At 52.2% G+C, this 23147-nt stretch overlaps 1 protein-coding gene and 1 long non-coding RNA gene across 6 annotated transcripts in view; one reads left to right on the top strand and one right to left on the bottom strand.

The window, feature by feature from the left end:
- The first annotated feature begins 33 nt into the window (after positions 1-33).
- Positions 34-23147, top strand: part of Kif17 (kinesin family member 17) — a 37672-nt gene continuing 14558 nt past the window's right edge. For 3 of the 4 annotated variants that reach the window (XM_076933894.1, XM_076933895.1, XM_076933893.1), the window contains exons 1-6: positions 34-529; positions 6960-7106; positions 7880-7981; positions 13047-13236; positions 15983-16435; positions 19234-19343. In XM_076933894.1, coding sequence (XP_076790009.1) covers positions 299-529; positions 6960-7106; positions 7880-7981; positions 13047-13236; positions 15983-16435; positions 19234-19343 — 1233 coding nt within the window. In that variant the 5' untranslated portion in view covers positions 34-298. The remainder of the gene's footprint in view (positions 530-6959; positions 7107-7879; positions 7982-13046; positions 13237-15982; positions 16436-19233; positions 19344-23147) is intronic. The other variant, XM_034502536.2, reaches the window with a different exon arrangement.
- Positions 6253-12278, bottom strand: LOC143442312 (uncharacterized). Of its 2 annotated transcripts, none has more exons than XR_013110368.1 (3): positions 11725-12278; positions 10575-10734; positions 6253-9441 (listed from the first exon to the last, which is right to left on the bottom strand). It is a non-coding gene; the product is annotated as an uncharacterized LOC143442312 (long non-coding RNA). The 2 variants fall into 2 exon arrangements; XR_013110369.1 differs by having other exon boundaries at positions 6253-7717; positions 11652-12270.

Here is a 23147-nt window from a genome sequence, read left to right as displayed (position 1 = left end):
CAGCGTGCACGAGCGCGAGCGTGACCCGGCCAGCTCCGGGGCTCGGGTCGTGCGGCGGCGCCTGCAGCGCGGATCCCCCGTTCCCCGCCCGGGCCCGGCCACAGGGACGGGCGAGCCCGGGCGCGGGAGGCGGCGGCCCGGGCTCCAGCCCGGACACTTGTCCGCCGAGCCCCTGCCGCTCCCAGTGCGCCCCGCGGGGAGTCCCGGCCCCCTGCTGCGGCCCCGCCCCCGCCGCCAGGCCCCGCCCCGTGCGGGCTCTGGCTCCACCCCCTGGACCGGGCCACGCCCCCGGGCAGCCATGGCCTCGGAGTCAGTGAAGGTGGTCGTGCGCTGCCGACCCATGAACAAGCGCGAGCGCGAACTGAGCTGCCAGTCGGTGGTGACGGTGGACTGCGCGCGCGGCCAATGCTTCATTCAGAACCCGGGAGCGGCGGACGAACCCCCAAAGCAGTTCACTTTCGATGGCGCCTACTACATAGAACACTTCACCGAGCAGATCTACAACGAGATCGCCTACCCGCTGGTGGAGGTGAGGGCGCCCCGAGACTGGAGGGCCAGGCTCGGGGCTCCCGGAAAGTGGAGACAGGATAGGTGGGTTAACCCAGTCCCTACCCCAAAAGCCGAGCGAGAAGGCTCCGGGCACAGGTGGATAGCGGCAGGTTAGTCTGAAGGCTTGTCCTGACTGTAGACACCGGGGACCTGCCTCCAGCGTGGTGGCCACTTCCAGGCTGAACCCAGCACCCCCGCTGGTCCACACGCCCGTCCTTTGCAGCTCTTACCGCAGAACTTCAGACCCAGGACCACTCAGCACCCCTGCTTATCCTGACCTGCATCTCTTGCAGCTTCTTGACCACAGACTCTAGACCCCAGGGGTCCTGGTCCCCTGTCCTCATTCCAGACTTGTAGGATCCTAAAAGCTCCAGCCGTTTTCCCCTTCCCTCCCAAGTGTCCCAGGAGCCCCAGGAGTCTTCTCTCCTCTGTCAGCCGGTGGTTCACACTTGCCCCCATTTCAGCCCCACAAGCAAAACCCTCCTGTTCAAACTCTCTTGTGAGTAGTGGGGAAAACGTTTGTCATCCTTGTGCTCCTGTATCTGAGATTCGGAGAAATCCTGATGCAAAGAAATCCATTTGGCTTCTTTGACCTAGTATTCCCAAAACACTTGGCATGGATGCTTTCTTTCTATTTTGACTGGCAGGCTCTTTCAGCTCTTCCTCCTCTCCTGCCTGTTAGGAAAGTTGTGTTCCAAAGCCTCCAGTCTATGTGGTGCTGAGCCAGGAATAGATGCATCCTTAGAACTTAGGGTCAAGCATGCATCTCTGCTTTGCTGAACTCTGACCCCACTCCAAAGGCTTTCTGACTCATAATGTAGACCACACAGCACTTGACAAGAGGGGGTTCCCTCTGAATACTCAGAAGACAAGGGACAGCTCCCCCATGGGGACTGCCCCAGGCTCTGAGGTTAGCTCAGCTATTTCCCACCCCCACCCCCACCCCCGTTGGCCTTGTTTTCTAGGCTAGAAGGGATCATCTGCTTCGGTCCCTCTTGCTTAACGGGTGTTTGAGTCTCCATCTAGTAAAGGACAGACCGTTCCTTGCTTGTATGTCTTAAGTGGCGATAGCTCAGGCTCTGGAAGCAGCCTGTTCCACTTTGGTTTCTTGGTCTCCAGAGTGTTCCACCCACTCAGAGGCCTCCCAGGAGCTTTCAGTCCTGCCTCTGTCCCCGGGACCCTGCAGAGCACTTGTCTCCCTCTATCTAGAGATGGCACCTTGGTGATTTGAACTTGTGTCCCTCCTAGGCCGTGCTTCTGTCTGGGGCTGTCAGCCTTGCTCAGGATGAGGCCTCAGCTCTCGTCCTGTGGATTGTGCAGTGTCCAGGCAAGGTCTACCCAGAGAGGAAGACACTAAGGACACAGTGACAGACCTCTTCCAGCTTCCTTTTCTGAGTCCCACTGTACAGACCTATCTCTGGACACTCCCAAGATCTCAGATTTGACACCTGTTCATTCATTAATCCATTCACCCCTCTGTGAAAGGAAACATTAGCATCTCCACCCTGAGCTCCAGATTGGGCACCGGAGGGTGTGTGAAGGACAATTGACCTCATCAAGCTCAAGGTTCAGCTATGCTAAGTTAGCAATCGGTGGCAAGTGGGGGAGGGTAGCATGGGGAGGCCAGCAATCCTTGGAAGGGATGGATGGGAGAACAGAGAGAAGCAAGTGTAAGATGAGCCCAGTCAGAGGAGGCCAGGCAGGAAGGTCGAAGGCTACAGGGGAGAGACGGCATGTAGCCTTTGGTCTTCACTGGAGGAACCGGAGTCATTCTTGTCAGAGAGATGACTGAGGCCTGAGGAGGACGTGAGAGGACAGCTTGGAGAGCATACAGATCGCAGCTCTGGCTGCCTGAGCCAGGAGCAGATGCACCATTGAGATCAATGGCTGTGTAACTCACAGGCATGCTCGCTCTGGCCCTTCCCAGGGTTTTCTGGCCGGTAGCTTGGGCCTTCTGTTAAGGATCTGCCCTTCAGATTCTATCCCGTGCTGTCCCTGCACTTCAGATTCTACATTCTGCCTTTTCCCTTTCCCTCTCCGTCCCTTCTGTCCAGGCTCTGTTCCTCATCTCTTGTCCCTGTCTAAGCTTTTCAACTCTCCTTGGGCTTCCTTCTCCACACCCACCCTTGACTGACTCCCATCCCCTCCTGCCTTGTCTGCCTCCCTAACACAACAAGCAGCCCTTGCCCAGCATGTGTGATGCTTTAGGTTTGATCTCAGTACACACACACACACACACACACACACACACACACACACACAGGCATGCGCATGTGCAGAGAGAAGACAGGGAGATCAACAGTCAATTTCATAAAAACCCACTAATAAGTTTTATAATTCAATAAGACAGGAAGGAATGGCAATACACACTGACCAAGCAGTGGACACTGGGGACCTGATCCACATGAGCTCCCTGGGACATGGCCCTACTCCCTGCCCCAGGGTATCAGTTTCTGTGTCAGCCTTTTTTGAAACCTTTGTTTCACCTTAGAAATATACCTAAAATTATTTTCTACTTATTCCAGGGCAGTGCCATCCAATAGAACATTCCGGAACAGTGGGAATGCTCTGTGTTTGGACAGACCAGTTATATACCCACTAGACATAGGTGGCAATTGGCATGGGAAAGAGGCTGGTACTGCCGAGAAACTGAATGTATTAGTTATTTTTGCATCACTGTGACGCAAATACTAGAAGCGGGGAGGAGAAGGTTTATTGTGGCTCACTGTTTCAAGGCTCTCAGTCCGTCAGGATGAGGTACACAGGCGGCAGCAGCACCTCGAGGACCCCCTCACCCCCTCACGGCAGATCAGCCAGGTGAGCCGGAACTAGGGAGTGGGCTATAAGCCTAGAGGCATGTCCCTAGTTAACCACCTCCTGCCAGCTCAGCTCCTGAAGATTCTGCGGCAACTAGTGCAACAAAACAGTGTCACCAACCGGGAAACAATCAAAGCATGACCTTCGGGGGACACTTCAGATTCAGACTAGAATATTTTGGTTTGTTGTTTTTCAAGGCAAGGTTTCTCTGTTGTAGCCCTGGCTGTCCTGGAACTCACTCTGTAGACCAGGCTGGCCTCGAACTCAGAGATCCATGTGCCTCTGCCTCCTCAGTGCTGAGATGTGTGCACTACCACCACCCAGCTATAATAATTATATATATATATACACACATATATATAATATATATAATATATATACATATACAGTATGTATATATACATATATAATATGTATACTACTATATATATACATATATATACATATACATATATATATATATACACACACATATGTGTATATATATATATATATTGTAGTTGTCTTCAGACACACCAGAAGAGGGCATCAGATCCCATTACAGATGGTTGTGAGCCACCATGTGGTTGCTGGGAATTGACTTCAGGTCCTCTGGAAGAGCAGTCAGTACCCTTAACGGCTGAGCTATCTCTTTAGCCCCAGCCTATAAATAAATTTTAATTAAGTCAAATGTAAATAAATACAAATAAAGCTGTTTTCTATTGTAGGCTTGAGCCACGTTCATAATTTTAGCTCCCCCAGTGATGACCTTTTAAAAACTAAAAGGGACAGAGTAAAACTAATTATAATACAGTGTGTCTATAATATTTCATAAAATACACATATCTAACAGCTGTTAGTATTTTATATTCTTTAATTATATTAAGACTTTGAAGTTTATAGCCTGGCAGTGGTGGTGCATGCCTTCAGTTTCTGCACTTGGGAGGCAGAGGCAGGTGAATCTCAGAGTTCAAGGTCAGCCTGGTCTATAGAAGAAGTTCTAGGACAGCCAGGGCTACACAGAGAAACCCTGTCTTGAAAAATAATTGAGGCCAATCTGAAACCAGAGCGATTAAAGAGGTGGAGATGTGGTCCCTGTTGGTACCAGGTTTGCCTAGCATGCACACAGCCCTGAGTTCAACTCCAGTACTCATAAGCCCTTGGGGAGGCCTTTGCTTTGTAATTCCAGAGCTTGCGGAGGTGGAAGCAGGGTTCAAGGTCATCGTCAACTACTACTGCTTTTGAGATCATTCTGGATGCATGAGATAGTCACCCATCTCAATAATACAGAGAGCCCCGTGGTGGAGCACTTGTGTAGCACATAGGAAACCCTGTGAAAAATAAACCCAGCCCTCCAAGTCGCACCAGTGCCTCGGTCCCAGTATGACTCATGGCTACCCAGGAGAATGGAGCATCTGCCGTGTGGCCTTGAATGTTCCTTACCCTGGGGCTTGGGCTACAGTGACACTCCTTGTACAACATCATCTTTTCCAGAGATGTCATGTGACACCTGCTTTAGCTGTGTGTGGGTTTGAGAAGGCCAGCACAGGCTCCGGGTTGGGTCTTCTCTCTGTGGTTGCTTGTCCCCACTTTAACCCCCACCCCCATTCCGCCGCCAGGAGCTGCAGGACCCTAGATTGAGTGGACTTGCCGTTCCCGCTGCAGAAAAGAAAGCGCTTGTCCTCTGCATGGGGCCAGGGAGCTTTGAGTGGGTACCAGTCTTCTTGAGAATCAATCCCCAGTTCTCAGGGATTCCTGCTGAGCTCTGTTTGGGTCACAAGGATTTCATTTTCCAGTGAAATTTGATGTAGGCATCATATAGGCATTGGGGGTCTGGGCACAGATTTCTGGGCCTGTTATTCTGACATACAGTGCCGTTATCACCTGTCTTGCTGTGACAAAACACCAGACCAACTTAAGCAACTTAAGGAAGAAAGGGTTTGTCTGGCTCACAGTGTGAGGGTGCACAGTTGCACTGGGGAAAGCATGGCGGCAGGACTGTGGGTCACATTCCAGTCAGGAAGCAGAGAGATGAACATTGCCGATCAGTGTTTTTCCTTTAGTCAGCCTGGGACTCCAGGACATGGGATGGTGCTGCCTGTGTTTAGGGTGTGTCTTACCACTCAGTTAACCTGACCTTGATCTTCCCACCTTAGTTAACCTAACCTAAACACCCCCTCACAGACATGTGGCTCGTTGCCATGGTAACTCTTTACATCCCATCAGGTCGACAATATTAGCCACCACCGATGTTCCACAGTGCTGCTGTCTGTAACCCTGAGAGTTCTAAGAGTAGGGACGGCGGCTACCTTGTTTTCTGCTCTCCCTGTAACACAAATGTGGTTCCTGATGTAGAAAGGGCAGCCAGCACCTGAGGGGTGAATCAACACACCCACGAGTGAAGAATGAATGGCCTTTGAAGTGGAACCTGGTCTGTCTGTCTGTCTGTCTTCTCATCTTCCTCATCCATACCCCACTCCCAGATCCACTGGCCTCTGTGAGCCACTCTCCTGAGTCCTGTGTCCCCTTGGTCTGGCACTGCCTCCTTTTCCTGTCTCTTGAGAAGGTTCCCTCGGCAGCAGGCCCACTACTACCCTGCCTCTCTTCTACAGAAGGCTGCGCCTCTTCCTCACACATCTTCCGGCTTCCTTCCTTCGACTTCCTCTCTTCACTGTTGACTGAACTTCTGCCCTGTCTACACCTCCTTGGCCTGGGTGAGAAGCAGCATGGCTGCCCACCCCACAGTGTTCCTGGCAGAAATTAGTGAGCACCTGCCCTTGCCTGCCTTTGCCACGGCTAATGCAAAGATGATTCAGCTCTAGGAGGGGCTGTGTTCTTACCCTTTATGACAGCTTAGACTGAGTCTCTACTATTGCTGGGACAAAAACACCACGACTACAAAGCAAGTTGGGGAAGAAAGGGTTTATTCAGCACACACTTCCAGATTATACTCTTTTATTGGAGGAAGTCAGGACAGGAACTCAAGCAGGGCAGGAACCTGGAGGCAGGAGCTGATGCAGAGGCCATGGAGGGGTGCTGCTTACCACCTTACTTCTGGCTTGCTCAGCCTACTTTCTTACAGAATCCAGGACCACCAGCCCAGAGATGGCCCCACCCACAATGGGCTGCACCCTCCCCATTGATCACTAATCGAGAAAATGTCTTACAGCTGGATCTCATGGAGGCATTTCTGCCACTGAGGCTCCTTTCCCCCTGATGACTCTAGTTAGTGTCAAGTTGACACACAAAACCAGCTACTACACTGTATGCCAAAGACCAGTCCAAGTGCGTCTGGGAAAGAGTAGAGCCGGGTTGAGGGTGTGATGCAGTGGTGAAGCCCTTGACTGGTATATACAGACCTTGGATTCTGTCTACAGCAGTATATGAAGAAACAAAATAACATGGAGGTGCGATTTGAACCAGGTTGGCTCCCTGGCACAGGTTCCTAGATCCCCTCCCCCAACCTTGGCACAATGTTTAACCCCATCAGACTGTTGTTTGAGGGCAGAATGGTGCCTTGTTTAGTGGAGACCCAGGCAGGGTCTGTGCGCTGGGCGCCATGGTGCACACCTGGATCCATCAGCTGAACACCGCTTTGGTTTCCTCTCACACAGGGTGTCACTGAGGGCTACAATGGTACCATTTTTGCCTATGGCCAGACAGGCAGTGGGAAGTCCTTCACCATGCAGGGACTGCCAGATCCCCCCTGCCAGAGAGGCATCATTCCCAGAGCCTTCGAGCACGTGTTTGAGAGCGTTCAGGTATGGGCCTCACATGGAAAGGGATAAAGCTAGTGTCACAGAGGGTCGTCATGGCATCTAGAGTCATAGGCATGGACCGTGGGTTTCAATGAGACCCCGGTCTCAACTCTGTACGGGTCAGCACTGGGTTCTAAAAACAAGATGGGTGAAATCCATAAAACCGAGAAGAGTATCTGTTTATGCTATCTGGCTCCATGGTTTCCCCTGCTGTCTTGGAATGTTAAAATTCATTTAATATTTCATGTGGTTGCAGTGAGTCTGGACATGGTGACCGGACGTGGTTATAACAGTCATGGCTCCCCCAGCTATTCAGCAATTACTAAAGACCAAGCCCTGAGTGAAGCCCTTGCTATACTTATCTCCTGGACCTGACACTGGACAACTCCCAACTGTGATGGCCCCAAAGCCAGTACACTGTGTGATTTGGGGCTCCAAAGTCCATCAGTCCAAAGCTGGAGCCTTAGTCCACATAGCACTTGGAACTCCTGGCTTCTGCCTTGAATAGTAGGGATGCCTCCATCTCCCAGGGATGCCTCTATCTCCCATTCCATGAGGTTTGTAGGTAGCACATTGGACAGATAGCCATAACACAGCTTGGAGACTTGAGGATCCTGGAGTCAGAGAGGAAGGTTTACCAGCAGGGCAGACAGGGCAGGGTTGGGGTAAGGGTCTATGTGGCCCTGACATCCCCTTCTTCCCATAATGCCCCAGCTGTAGAGGCCTGGGTGGGTTTAGCATCGGCCACTTTTTCAAGCTTTCTCTGCTTCCTGCAGTGTGCAGAAAACACCAAGTTCCTAGTGCGGGCTTCCTATCTGGAGATCTACAATGAAGATGTCCGTGACCTTCTGGGCGCTGACACCAAGCAGAGGCTAGAGGTGGGTGCAGATCCCATGTGGGGTGGGCAGGAAGGTCCGGGGAGAGAAGCTAGGATCAGACAGTTCTGGGACTCAGGATCCTGCTAACTCAGCTCCCCTAGTGCTGGGATCATGGACAAACATCACTGTGTGCATTCTGAGTGGGGCTTCTGAACTTGAGTGTTCTCAGCAGCCATACTGCCTGGGGCTGTGACTATGTCTACCCCCCCATCACAGGGGCTGAATCTCACCTGGGGCCAGGCCACCTCTGTTGAAACGAGGTGGAGTTTTGCAATAATTTCTATTTTAGACAATACTTTCACTGATAAAAATTATATTATGATGGCTGGGTAGTTGTGGTGCACGCCTTTAATCCCAGCACTTGGGGGGCAGAGGCAGGCAGATTTCTGAGTTCGAGGCCAGCCTGGTCTACAGAGTGAGTTGGCCAGGACAGCCAGGGCTAACACAGAGAAACCCTGTCTCGAAAATGTGTGTGTGTGTGTATATATACATATATGTATGCATATAAATACATACACATATACACATATATATATATGATGGTCTAAACAATAGAATTAGGCACTTACTAAGCACTTATTATTTACTGGATCTTCAGGCACATTACCTCACTTCATCTTTGGGGTAACCTTGGTGGTGGATGTTGGCATCTGTAATTTATCAGTGTGGAAAGAAGGCTGAGAGACCCTCAACATATCTAGGTTCTACAATGCAGCAAGTGGCTGAGTCTAGATTTGAACCCAGATCACCCTAACTCAAGGTTTTGAACCTCAGACACCTTATTTTACTAATGTTTTATTCCATCGTCTTGGTCTACTTTGAAAAAAGGGAGGGGTTTGCAGCCAGGCAGTGGTGGCACACCCCTTTAATCCCAGCACTCAGGAGGCAGAGACAAGTGGTTCTCTTTGAGTTCAAGGCCAGCCTGGTCTACAGAGCAGGTTTCAGGGATAACTAGGGCTACACAGAGAAACTCTTGTCTCAAAACAAACAAAACTGAAAGAGGGTGTTGCAGATTGAAGACAGTAAGTAGGGCAGGCCCCTCAGCCAAGAGGCAGCACCCACTAGGTGTTCAGTATGGGAGCAATTTCAAGCTGTTGGGGATTAGAGAAACCCCAGGAAAGATGGGGGGTGGGTTGCCAAGTGGAGCCCCTGGAGGGTAGAGTCAAGGACAGAAGAACCTCTCATGTTGAAGATTGAGTTTGTCTTCCTCAGAGTTTCAAGGACGTTTCATAATTTGTCTTCAGTCTCCTCAAAGACAGGGTCCAGGGTGGAGAGTGTGACTTCCTAATATCAGCAGCCAAGGCAGACACTTGCAGAACCAGCATGGTTGTTTTGGCCACCCAGAGAGATCAAGAAACCTGACAGACTGGGGTTAATGGCACAGCCTGTAATCCCAGCAGTGGTCACACTGAGACAGGGGGATTGCCAAGTTCCAGGCCAACCTGGGCTACAGAGGGAGTCTGTAAAAATCATGAAGAAGAAGAAGGAGAAAAGGAGAAAAGGAGAAAAGGAGAGAGAGAAAGGGGGAGAGAGAAAGGGGGAGAGAGAAAGGGGGAGAGAGAAAAGGGGGAGAGAGAAAAGGAGGGGAGAGAAAAGGAGAAAAGGAGAAAAGAAGATAAGGAGAAAGGAGAAGGGGAGAAAAGAAGAAGAAGAAGAAGAAAAGAAGAAGAAGAAGAAGAAGAAGAAGAAGAAGAAGAAGAAGAAGAAGAAGAAGAAGAAAGAAAGAAAGAAAGAAAGAAAGAAAGAAAGAAAGAAAGAAAGAGAAAATCTAGAGAAGGCAGAAGGGAGAGAAAAGGAGGGAGAGGGAAGGAGAGAAAGACAGACAGACAGACAGACAGACAGACACTATGAGAATATAAATGAACAAATCCTACCAGGACTAGGAAGCAGTGAGAGGGCATGGAGTCCCACCCAGCTGGGACCCTTTGGCCTTAGTCTTGGCCAGAGGTACTGGTCTTCCTCCTGCCTGGGCTCTTTCAGGCTGGTGGCCTGGTCCAGGGAGGAGAGGCCAGTGTGAGATGCTGCCCTCATCTCTGCTGAGCGACCTCTGGCTTCTCCATCCAGCCATGCTACTACTGATCTAACCAAGCCTGCCCCACCAGCATCCACCAGGAAGCCAGTGACGCCAGCCTTAGAGAGGGAGGCTCAGTCATCCATTGCTCTTACTTGTCTTCAGCAAAGACTTACAAGGAAGAACCCATGTGTGCTGGCGTGCCAGGCCACACACTGCACTGACCCCTCCTCCTCTCTTCAATTTCCATCTATCCACTCAAGCCCCTGCCCATCCTCCTGCAGCTGGTGTAGCAGGAGCCTAGCAGTTCTTTGCCCTCCCTGCCAGGAAACTCTACCAACAACCAGCAGCATCCCCCTCACCAGAAGAGGGTGTTGGGAGCCTGTAAGTCACGACTCACTCTCAGCCAGAGAAACAGGCAGCGGAGTTGGGTGGGGGCTGGTAGCTCCAGAAGACTAGCCTCAGGGTCACAGTCCTGAGGGCTTACAGACCTTTCACCTCCTTGTGTGGTTGCTATGGGGACTCTTGTCCCTTCCTGGCTAACCTGAACCCTAGTGGGGGTAGCTCACCTAGTGAACTCACCGCTTCAGGGGTTGCAGCTGACAGAATACTCAGGGATGTACACTCGTGGGCTCCAGACCTCTGATACGCCGCTTTGTGGGTGATAGGCAGATGGTTTTCTTGTGAGAGTAGGCAGAGAATCCTCTTCTCCTCCTCTGTGATTCAGGCACCTATACGTGACCTGAGGAACACCCCAAGGGGATGGATTGGAAACTCAGAGGCTCCACAACACAAGCTCTTAGCCTGGGTTTAACCCAGAGCCTGGTACACTTTATAATAAGCCTGCGTTATTCAGTCAGGGAAGGCCAGCAAGAGATTTGGGGAAGCCAACACTCCTCACCCCCAAGTCAGTACAAATACTACCCCAGATCTCCACGCAGTAGATCATGCTGGAGTGAGGCCTGAAGGGGCTTCCCAAGATCCCTCCTCAACCCATATGTGGGGAAGAACATAGGAACAGCCCCTCCGGCCTGGACCCTAGCCATGGCCGCGTGCCCCTATCTCTCTGCATCCATGCTGTAGCGCAGCTGGTTACCATGGAGACCTGGCTCTGGTTTCTTGTAGCCTAGATGAGCAGCTACTGAGTAACAGGATATACAGCTGGCAGCCATCACTCAGCACCTCCTCAGGACCAGTGTTGGCAGAGGGTGGGGATAGGGTGGTGGGAAGGAGCCTGAGGGAGTCAGAGATGAGGACTGTTTTACCTTCTGAAATTACTCGGGCTGAGGCAGCGTCCCCGTCTTCTCTATGACCTGCATCCACTGAGCTCCCTAGGGTACCACCAGTCTGTCTCCTTCTTAATTCTCATAGTTTCATAGAAGTGGGGTTTTGTCCCCATTTCACAGGTGAGGTGACTAATGAAGCCTACAGAGGCCAGCTAACATCCCTTATCTAGTGGGGTTTCTAGACTGAGTCCTGTTGCATAAACAGGAAAGTGGCTAAATATGCTTTTTTTTTTTTTTTTTTAATATAGGGTCATACTGGCCGTCTTAGAATTCACTATGTAGACCAGGATGGCCTCAAACTTACATAGATCTTGCTCCTGCCTAGGATTAAAGGCATGCACCACCTGCCCAGCCAAATGTGCTTTTAACAAACCTTTGAGATGAATTTATTGTTTTACAAGTCTGAGTGTTTTGCCTGCGCGTGGGTCTTCTGTTTGTATGCGTACCGTCTGCATGTCTACTTCCTCCAGAGGTCAGAAGAGGGTGTCTGGAGCTGGAGCTATGGATGGTTGTGGGTACGAGCAATTGAACCCCAGTCCTCTGCAAGAACAGGTGCTCTTACGATCATCTCTCCAGTCCAAATATGCTCTTTTCTGAGGATGACCAGATACTGCCCAGATGCCCCAAACTGGGTTCTAGGTTCTGGGAGCATACTGTGGGATCCACGAAGTCCACTTTCTGGCCCTAAGATCTCACCCCGCCCTGTTTGCAGGAGCAGGTCCTTTATGCCTGTCCTCTCTGACTCTCTTTATCCGACTCCTGAAGCCTTCTGTGGCCGCGACACACTAGTACCTGGATGGTTTTCAGAAAGCCACTTAACCTTTCTGTGCCTTGGTTACTGTTCCACAGAGCCAGCCGCCTTAGGACGTCACACCTCAACAGGTGGAGCTAGCCTGTGCATCCAACCGACTTGTGCACAGAAGGGGACCTGTCCCCTCCTGGGACCATTAGAGCAGACAGCTGAACCTTCTGGGCTCCAACCAGTGTGGCCACCCCATCTCAGAACACTCCCCCCCCCCCCGGACATCTGTAACGCATTCTGCTCTCCCTCCCCTCCCACCTGAGATGCAGTCTTACTGTGTAGCCTAGGTTGGCCTAGAATCTGCAGCAATTCTCCCGCCTCTCTGCCTCCCAAGTACTGAGATTGCAGACACGCTTCCCCACACCCAGCCCTTCACGCGGCTCTTGCCGATGACGTGATTGTCTTTCCTCATGAGGAATGCTGCATCTCGTTCTTTTGAGTAAGCAGCAAAGCTCCATGGTTGCCTGGGAACCGAGCAGGGAGCATCTGGGGCATGCACAGCTCACTCGCTGCTGTCTCCGAGGGCTGAGCTGAGAGCCTCATGGGCTTGAGCAGCAAGCAACCCTCCACCTGCCACCATCCAGGAATCTGGCCTCATTTCCATCGTCCTGGTGGTATCAGCAGAGGGGATATCAGAAGCCGTGTGGACAGGACAAAGGAGACACATTCAGAGCCCCGGGTGCCAGCCCCATCAGCTTCCCAAAGCCTGTGCAAAACTTGTGTGTGCCTTACTTTACTGACTCTTTACCTTGCTCATGAAATAAGTATCTCAGAATGAAATAGGTATCCCATTCCCATTTTACAGATGTGCTCATTGAGGTTCAGGTGGTCACTGGCCCACGATTCTACAACAAGTGGGAGGCAGAGTGAGCCCCCTGCCTATTACGGGATGGTTTAGGAGGTCACAAGTGGCCCGGACAGGGTCCTGCCTTTGGTAATCTCAACTTTTCCCGGTCCTCCCTGCAGCTGAAGGAGCATCCCGAGAAGGGAGTGTATGTCAAGGGGCTGTCCATGCACACGGTACACAATGTGGCCCAGTGCGAACGCGTCATGGAGACTGGCTGGAAGAACCGTGCCGTTGGCTACACCCTGATGAATAAGGACTCCTCTCGGTCACACTCCATTTTCACCATTAACATCGAGATCTATGCCGTGGGTATGGGGCCGGCTGGGGGCAGAGGGTGGCCCAGATCCTGAGCCAGGCTCCCACTCCTGATAGGAGGGTGTCTCACCTCGGAGCCTGGAGAGCCCCACGGAAAACTGGGAAAAGATGCCCTTACCTGCCTGAAGGGAACAGACCAGAGTCGTCCCTGTACTGGGACTGTTTCCTGGATCAGCGCCCACAACCAACACTGTAGATATGCTGAGCACCTCCTGTGTGCCAGGCAGCGTGCACACGGTATCTCATCTAGTCTTTGCAACCATCCCATGAGTGAGCTAGATGCTGACACCCCCATTTTACAGGTAAGAAGGCTGAGGTCTCAGGGCTGGGTCTAGGGCTGGGGCTGGAGCTCAGTACTTGAGTGCTTGAGCGTCCTGCTCCAGGCCTGGGTTCCATCCCCAAGATGTACCAAGGGCCAGGAGCCTGTGTGCCTTTCAGATCTCATGACTCCTCTTTCTCAGTGATGTTCTCTGCCTTTCTTTCACATCCTTCCTGGGAGAGCCACCGAGAAAGAGGAAAAGGGAGCTGGAGAGATGGCTCAGTGGTTAAGAGCACTGACTGCTCTTCCAGAGATCCTGAGTTCAATTCCCAGGAACCATATGGTGGCTCACAACCATCTGTAATGGGGTATGATGCCCTCTTCTGGTGTGCAGGTGTACATGAAGATAGATAGAGTATGTATGCAAATTCAATAAGTAAAACAAATCCTTAAGAGGGGAGAGTGAGCCGGGCGGTATAATCCCAGCACTTGGGAGTTGGGAGGCAGAGACAGGTAGATTTCTGAGTTCGAGGCCAGCCTGGTCTACAGAGTGAGTTCCAGGACAGCCAGGGCTACACAGAGAAACCCTGTCTCGAAAAAGTACAAAAAAAAATGAGAGGGGAGAGAGGGAGAGAGGGAGAGAGAGAGAGAGAGGGAGAGAGAAAGAGATCCAGTGTTTACTCTGGGCCCCTGTGGACCAGCTGCTGCGTGAGGGCTCCATAAGCTCCGCTCCATCTGCATCACTGTGTCTGCAGTGAAGATGTGAAGAGATTTGCTCACATAGAGGACCCCAGTCATGAAGTAGAAGAGGCAGGCTTTGAATCAAGGCCTCTCAGTATCTTGTTCCATCACAATTAGACCGTAGGGAGCATAGAGAAGAAAAGAAAGCGCCTGCCCCAACTGGGAACGTAACTGTGGTGATACCCCAGGCCCAGGGTCAGGACCAGGGCTGGTGGAACCTTCCATACTGTCCATTCAGCAACCTGTTTCCAGGCCAGCATCCTGGTGCTTGCTTGAGCAAAGGACATCAAGCTGAGTGTCCCTGGGGGATGCCCATCTGCAGGGGACATGACCTCATAGTTGTAACCAGGGCAGAGGCAGCCGCCTGGCTTAGTGGATGGCACGGGCTCACGGGTAGTCTTGAGCTTTGCAGAAGGTTTGAGGACAGGCTGATGGGTAAACATAGCCACACAGCTAAGTCTGTCTCCTCTGGCTCCTTGTTCTGTGAATCATGGCCAGGTCTTCATGACTGTGCCTGGGTGGCAGACAGAGGATGGTCCCCTCTCACCCCGTCTCTAAGCTGTCGTTCATGAGGCTTTTTATCGCGTCTGGTTTTGCAGTGCTGCGGGTGAGGCTGCACTCCTTTGTGCACAAGGCCATTTCTGCTCTGAGACTTATTAGCTCAGGCTAGACCTGGTGTGCACTGGGAAAGCACACATATACTCAAGACTCATGGCACATCCTGGTACATTTTGCTGAGCGCTCTCCAAAACCAGTACAAGTCTCATTCTGCTCCATTTTTTTTTTTTTTTAAAGTTCTTACAGACCCTAGTCCCTCACATACCACCTAATGCCATCAAACATGCTACCTCCCTTAAGACTGTTCTACAGTGGTCAGAGAGTATATGGCCAGTTAACCCTACACAACCAGCCTTGGTAGGGAGCCAGTCAAAGTTAGACTTACTTTGTGGATGGAGTCATTGGAGGATTAGAGAGGTGTGTGGCTGTGCTCACTAACACAGTGAGGAAGAGGCAGGCATGGACATCAAAGCCAGTACTTCAAGCATGGAAGGGTACAGTTCCCTGGGGATCCCCTCGTCTCCCCTTCACCACCCTCTGCCTTTGACCTCATAGGGAATCTTTGTAAAACAGACATTCCTGTCCTCAGAGGACAGGCCCTTACCCTCAGAGTCTGGCAGCCCCAAGTTCCTATTCCTATCTGCTTCTCTCCTTGATGATGGTGGCTGCTTCTTCTTCTTCTTCTTCTCCTTCTCCTTCTCCTTCCCCTTCCCCTTCCCCTTCCCCTTCCCCTTCCCCTTCCCCTTCCCCTTCCCCTTCCCCTTCCACTTCCCCTTCCCCTCCTCCTCCTCCTCCTCCTCTTCTTCCTCCTTTTCTTCCTCCCCCTTTTTCTTCTTTTTAAAATGATTTATGTTTATAAACATCGGTGTTTGCATGCATATATGTCTGTATGTGGGTGTCAGATCTCCTGATGCTGGAGTTTAAGACAGTCGTGAGCTGTCATGTGTATTGAACCTGGGCCCAGTCCCTCCCGCCCTTCCTTGACTTCTGTGTGGCCCTGGGAAAGTTCCATGCCCTCTCTTGAGCCTCAGTCTCCTTACCTGTACCATGGCAGCCCCTCCTTTCCAGACTCCTGATAGGCTCAAATGTAGCCCCAGGTGGGTGGTATCAGCCCCGAGCCACCCTCATCTTACAAAGATGTGGGGCTCACCCAGCTGTTGCCCCCTGCCTGCCTGTCTGCAGATGAGCGGGGTAAGGACCATCTTCGAGCAGGCAAGCTCAATCTGGTAGACCTGGCTGGCAGTGAGCGGCAATCCAAGACTGGGGCCACAGGGGAAAGGCTGAAGGAGGCCACCAAGATTAACCTGTCACTGTCCGCGCTGGGCAACGTCATCTCGGCCCTGGTGGATGGACGCTGCAAGCATATTCCTTACCGGGACTCGAAGCTGACTCGACTACTTCAGGACTCACTGGGTGGGAACACCAAGACTCTGATGGTGGCTTGCCTATCTCCCGCTGACAACAATTATGACGAGACCCTCAGCACACTGCGCTATGCCAACAGGGCCAAGAATATCAAGAACAAGCCACGCATTAATGAAGACCCCAAGGATGCCCTGCTTCGAGAGTACCAGGAGGAGATCAAGAGGCTGAAGGCTATCCTGGCCCAGCAAATGGGCCCTGGCAACCTGTCAGGTGGGACAGCCTAGGGTAGCAGGAGAGGGTGGGCCAAGCAGATTTCCCATGAAATGCCCCTGCTTCTCTGACTTTCATAGGCAGGTCCTTGGCACCATTCAGCTCAGCACACCCGGTGGTAATGGCCCCTCTCTGCCTGTGGCCTCAGGAAGAAATCTGTCAGCTGGCTGGCTAGGCCTGGCTGGCATCTCCAGTCAGTTACAGCTCACAGCTTACACGCCCCCCCCCCCCAACCTCAGGCTGTTCATCTGTCATCTACCTGTCTACCCAATTGTCTCCCTGGCTCAGTGGCAGGGACATCATGTTCTTAGTGTCTGGGTGACTCACTTCCCCCCCCACCCCACCCCAGCTCCCATAATCATGACTGCCATTTACAGTTCATTGGGGAGGCATAGAAACTCAGGTCTGGATCGCAGGCCTGTGGGCTCGCAAAGGCACCAGAGTGTTCTGTTGCTCTGTCTCTTAGGAACAGTGAGCATAGGAAAGTCTAGCATCAGCCCCTTGGTCCTCAGGCCTGCCTGGCTCTATTGACCCATTCTGTACAGATATCTCCCCATGGCCCCACCCACCAGCCGCCCCTCTCTCTCCTTCCTCCCACCGACTCCATTGCTTGCATAGCCCCTCCTCATCCATCCGTCCAGCATCTACCCATCCTCTTTCACTCCCACCCCCTTCTCCTATCCATTCACCCACTGGGATTCCATCCCCCATTTGTTCACATATCCACCCATTCATTCTCCACCCTCAATCCTCCTACCCACCCACAGACAGATCCCCTAGCACTTCTTTGTATGTAGACCACGGCACTGGACACTGAGGACACACGTGACTCAGATCTAGGCTGTGACGCTCTAGGGAAGAGGAGCGAACTTTGAGGAAGCTGGACACACACGGGGCAGAGAGGACCCAAGCCTGTCTGGAAGGCTGGAATCAGCCAGAAAAGGCTCCACAGAGGGTATAGTAGCTGAGTCCTGGGGCCTGAGAATCATGCCTGCTAGGTCCTAGTGCAAAGTGTGAAGATTCCCTCAGACACCGAAGAGCACTAGGCTGACTCCACAGCCTTCTGTTAGCTGCCTTAGGGCGAGGTGGGGGAGGGGCTGGTGGTCAGGTAGAAGATAGAGGATGCAGCAGGATGCCTGTCTTCTTTCTTCCTCCTTCCCTCTTCCCTGTCCTGACTGCACACCCCCAAGACTGGCAAATGAATGGCAGGAGTGGATGCAAGCCTAGTTCCCCAGTGGGTCCCCTACCCAGCCACTAACACAGCCCTCCAGGATGGGCTCCCTTCTTGGGTTAGAGCCCCGGTGCTCAGTAGGCGGTGGCACTGGCCTTGTACCAAGTGCCGCTGAGATCAAGCAGCAGTCAATAATAGTTCACCTGGTCTTTGGGCACGTGACCTATCCCCAGGAGCTTGTACCCTTTATCAAGATGGAGTCAGGACACCTGCCTAGCTTCTGCTGGAGGAGGAGGAACCTCAGGAAGCACCTGAGGGTGTAGCACCCAGGTGGGGACCTCGTGTGTGAGACTCCTAGCCTAGTGGGCAGTACCATTGATGTGCAGTGCGGCCTCAGCCTCCAGCTTCCTTCAGCCACTACATATTTCTTCTCTCTGTCCCTTTTGCAGGATGTGGCGTATCCGTCTTCCTCTTCTAGCCACCTCAGTGGGCTCCTGCTTGTCTCCCCAACACCCTCCTCTCGCCCCTACTCCATGCAGGCCTGCCCCATCCGTCAAATAGCCCCAATTTCATGGCCTCTACTGCGACCCTTCTCTAAACCCTTACTCTTGTGGCTGGAGAGGTGACTCGGTGGTTAAGGGCACTGAATACTTTTCCAGAAGACCAGGATTTGATTCCCAGCACCTGTATGGAAGCTTAAACCCATCTGTAACTAACTCCAATTCCAGGGGACCTAACACCCTCTTCTGGCCTCTGTGGGTACTACACACACAAGTGATGCACATACATACATATATAACGCTGGCACCACGCACATAAAAACTCAATGAAAATGAATATTAAGCCAGGCATGGTGGCCTTAATCCCACCTTTAATCTCAGCGCTTGGGAGGCAGAGGCAGATGGATCTCTCAGTTCGAGGCCAGCCTGGTCTGTAGAGCAAGTTCCAGGACAGCCAGGGGCTACACAGAGAAACCTTGTCTCAAATAACTACAACAAAATCAAATACACACACACACACACACACACACACACACACACACACACACATTAAAGCCTGACTCCCCGGTTGCCCTCTGCCCTTCCCCCACCTTCCCATACATTCCTTCACATTCCCTCGTGACATCAGTGCTGACTGTACCCAGGTCTCCTGTGTCTTCTGGTACTCAGAACAGAAGCTCTCATAACCTGGCCTTCCTCTCCTCTCTGTCCGCTGTCCCCATCACCCTAGTCATCTCGGAGCAGGTTTGGACCTGCCATGGCCTTTCCACTCTGCCCCTCCGTCTGGAAGCGCTTCCCCAATCTCTGCCTGGCTCTCTCCTCTACCCTCAGATTCCTGCCCCATCTGCTCTCCACTGAGGTCTTCCTCTGGGCACTAGTCAGCTTCTGAGCATCCTCTCTTCCTTTCCTATGTAACTGTTACATTTGCTCACTTGCTCACTTTTCTAGTGCACAGTGCATGGCGGTGTGGCGGTGGTGTGGCTGTGTGGCGGTGTGGTGGTGTCTAGCACTATGTCCCGAGTGTCCTGAACTCTCCAGTGACTGGTGGATTGCGTTTTACATAGGGGGTATATTTATGCTTGGTTCCTGGGTATCACCCATCATTCCTCCTGTCTCTTTCTCTCCAGCCCTGCTGTCCACTCAGACACCCCCAGGCCCAGTCCAGTCTGAGGAGAAGCTGCTGTCCCCCACTACTGTCCAGCAGGACACGGAGGCTGAGAAGCAGATGATCCGGGAGGTGAGACCCCAGCAAGCTACCAATGTAAAGGAGAGGATGTCTCAAGGACAACCAGTGCCTGTAGGGTGTCATCCTGCTCCACTGGGCTTGACACTACGGTGCCCACTTCGTTTCTGAGGAAGCTGGGGCTCAAAGACATGTCAGGACTTTCCCAAAGCTTTAGGGAAGACAGGAGTATTAAAGAGTTGGATCCAGCCAGGCAGTGGTGATGCACACCTTTAATCCCAGCAAAAGCAAGTGAATCTCTGTGAGTTCGAGGCCAGCTTGGTCTACAGAGTGAGTTCCAGGCCAGTCAGGGCTACACGAAGAAACCCTGTCTCAAACAAACAAACAAACAAAAAACAAATAAGAATTGGACCCAGGATTTGAACTTGGGTTCCTGACCTAGTCTGCTGTTGATGTCACAGTAGAAGTTGTATGAGGAGAGAACTGGGGGCCAAGGACATCCCCAAGAGAAGGTCTCCTTGGTAATGCTGGGGGCTAATGGCGACAGAAAGCGTGTCCCTTGAGTGGGAGGGCCCTTGGCAGAGGCCAGGCCGTCAGAGTGCAAAGGAGCCTGTTTGCCTTTGGCACTGCAGCCAAGCCTGTGCCTGAGAGCAGCTTGACCTGTTTCGCCCAGGGTGAGTGTAGCATCGACATCCGAGTCATCATACCATGTGTCTCCCAGCATCCTGGGAAGCAGCAGGGCAGGAGATCTCCAGGGATACATACATAGGGAGACAGGGCAGGGATTTCCTCTGAACTCTAAGTTCTGTGGCCTTCCAGAGCCCCTGCCACTTGAAGACTGCCTGCTAGCTCTCCCTGGTGGCTTGATATTTGGAGGTCTCTGTGGGGAACTGGTTGTTCCCGAGGAGAACCCCGATACTAGGAAGAAACAGTTTTGGGGAGCGCTGGCCTGGCTCCCAAGCCTACAGCTGGATCCCTTGCCTCTCGGCTATGACCTCAGTTAGGGGCCAGTCCTCGAAACTCTTGTCAGGCTGTGGGACAAGGAGCCTGCTTTGGTGGCTCCAGTCCTGGGAGCTTGGGCCTTTGGGATCATCTAGGGTGGGTCTGGGTATTGAGTCCATCTCTAGGACCCAAGCCTTGCCCTTAGTGGGGGTGACAGTAAGAAGAGACCCTCAGCCAAGCAGTGGTGGCACACACCTTTAGTCCCAGCACTACAGAGGCAGAAGCAGACAGATCTCTGAGTTCAAGGCCAGCCTGGTCTACAGAGTGAGTTCCAGGACAGCCAAGGCTACACAGAGAAACCCTATATCGAACAACAAAGACAAACAACAACAAAAAACAAACAAACAAACAACAACACAAAACAAACAAAAAACAGAAGAAGAGACCCTCTGGGGAGGACTAAGCTTGTAGCATCACACTAGGGTAGCAGTCCTTCCTATGTTAGGAGCGTTGGGTCTCTGCAGGGAGCTCACACTAGGGTAGCAGTCCTTCCTATGTTAGGAGTGTTGGGTCTCTGCAGGTGGCACTGACCAGGAACCACACCAAATGACTTGAAGTGGCTGTGGAATCCTATAATGACTAGTGGATTTGGGTCACAGATCCTCAGGGGAGGGGAGAACCAGATAATATGAGAATGGAACTCTCTACGTAGGCTTCCTTGTGGTCTGGTTGAATGTTGCCTCCCTCTAGTGGTCTCCAAGGACAACGCACCCCATTGTAAGATACCACATGAAAGTGATAGGTGTTGCCTGCCTCTCCTGCTGTAACCTAGTGGCCAGTATAGGCCATCAGAGGTATGGCTGTCTCCCCCCCCCCCCCCCCCCCCGCTTCCCTTCCATCCTCCTGTGCATCTTTCTCTTCTGAGTTGTATTCTGTGAGTGCCTACAGTGTGCTGAGAACCGCATTCCAGGATAGTCAGACTTTAACATAAAACCCCTGTGTGTACAAAGGGGAATCTTCTTCCTGGAGGCAGCTCAGCTGTGAGCGAGCTCACGGCCTGGCTCTGGGCTTCAGCCTCCAGTCAGAACCAGTCCAGAGGTTTGGACTGGAGGGTTCTCAGGGTTATCTGGGTTTTCATTGTGTTTGCCAGGCTCCGTGGGCGGCAGATGGTTTGGCTCTCTGGGCCAAGGTTTCGTTACCCGTAGAACATCCAGCATGGCAACTTCCTGTTGTTTTGCACAGGACAGGCAGGGAGGGTAAAGACTCGGCCACATAAACAGGCATCCTGTGATTAAAGCTCCCCCCCCCACCGCCTTTGTGTGCACAAACGTGTGCCCAAGCAGATGCGTGTGCATACCTGTGCGTGTGTGTGCATACCTGTGTGTGCGTGCACATGTAGGTTTGGTGGGTTTGGCTGAGGTACGGGTAGCTGGGCTAAGGTCTCTCACAGGGTCAGGGGCTGCGCTGAGAAGAAACAATGGAGACTGTAGAGGTGAGGAGGCTGAAGACTGACCCAGCACTAGGCTGGGGCTCTCCAAAGAGTAAGGAAGTGGGTGAAGGTAGGCTTGGAGACAGTGCGTGAGGGGCTGAGCTGGTGCTGTCAGAGAGCGATCTTAGTGGCACTGCATGCGCACCTGAAGACGCACCGGATAGTCCTCGGGGTGTGTGCATGCTGGTGACGACGGCGCCCGGCAGCAACTCTCTAAACAGGCTAATGGTAGCAGAAAAGGTGAATGGCAGAGAGTGGCCCAGTCAGTCAGGAAGCCTCTGTGAGCACGAACTTGCCAGGGAGCAGGGCAGAACCCCTGAGGCAGGAGAGAAGTGGGCGTTTCTGGGTGAAGTAAGTTACCAGAAACCCAAATGTGCTAAGATGATGACCATGATAAGGATGATGGTGATGATGATGGTGATGATGATGATAGGTAGAAGTAATAATAGTAAATCAAAACAAGTGCCGGGCGGTGGTGGCGCACGCCTTTAATCCCAGCACTTGGGAGGCAGAGGCAGGCAGATTTCTGAGTTCGAGGCCAGCCTGGTCTACAGAGTGAGTTCCAGGACAGTCAGGACTACACAGAGAAACCCTGTCTCGAGGAAAAAAAAAAAAAAAAACCCAAAAAACCAACCAACCAACCAAACAAACAAACAAAAAAAACAAACCAAGAAACAAAAACACAGTGGGGAAGGGCCGAGGGTCCAGACTCTGATCACTGCCACTGCTTAGTGTTACCAGCCTCTCCCTCACTGTGCCAGAGTACTGTGACACTGATACAAACACCTTTCAAAATGAACAGTCTGGCTCACTTATGGGATGGTGTGATGTGGTCCATCGTCGTCCATCGTCAGGGCAGGCATCCCCTATTCCTCAGGCCTGTCTGGGACCCTCCTCACCGGCAGAGGTGTGCCTTCTCCCTAACCTGGGTGCTTCTCAGTCCGTTCGGGTTGGCAGCTGTCAATTTCATTTCTGTTGTGAGAAAATACCCTGACAGAGAGGAGCTTATGGGAGAAAGGGTTGACTTTTGCTCATAACTCCAGATTTCATTCCATCGTTTTTCGAAAGTCAAGGCTGGAACCTCAAACAGCAGTCATATCCCCTCCGCAGTCAAGAGCAGAGAGCTGTGAGTAGGAGCAAAGCACGCTTGCTTGCTTTGCCCGGCTTGATTACACTTGTACATTCAGGTCTTCCTGCCTAGGGAATGGTGCCGCCCACAGTGGGCTGCATAAGTAACATCATCAGGATAATCCCCCACAGACAAGAGCACAAGCCAACCCAGTGTAGACAGTCCCTCACTGGGACTCTTCCCAGGTGAGTCCAGGGTGTGTCAGGATGACAGTTAAAGCTGAGCATCACAACAGTCAAGTTGGCAACCATTATGCCCACGATGCATGAAGACTTGGCCTCCATACTCAGCACAGAGA

This window comes from Arvicanthis niloticus, chromosome 5, assembly GCF_011762505.2.
Source record: "Arvicanthis niloticus isolate mArvNil1 chromosome 5, mArvNil1.pat.X, whole genome shotgun sequence".
NCBI lineage: Eukaryota > Metazoa > Chordata > Mammalia > Rodentia > Muridae > Arvicanthis > Arvicanthis niloticus.
Note: the sequence above shows the minus strand (reverse complement) of the source record. Positions and strands in the feature narration are given on the sequence as shown.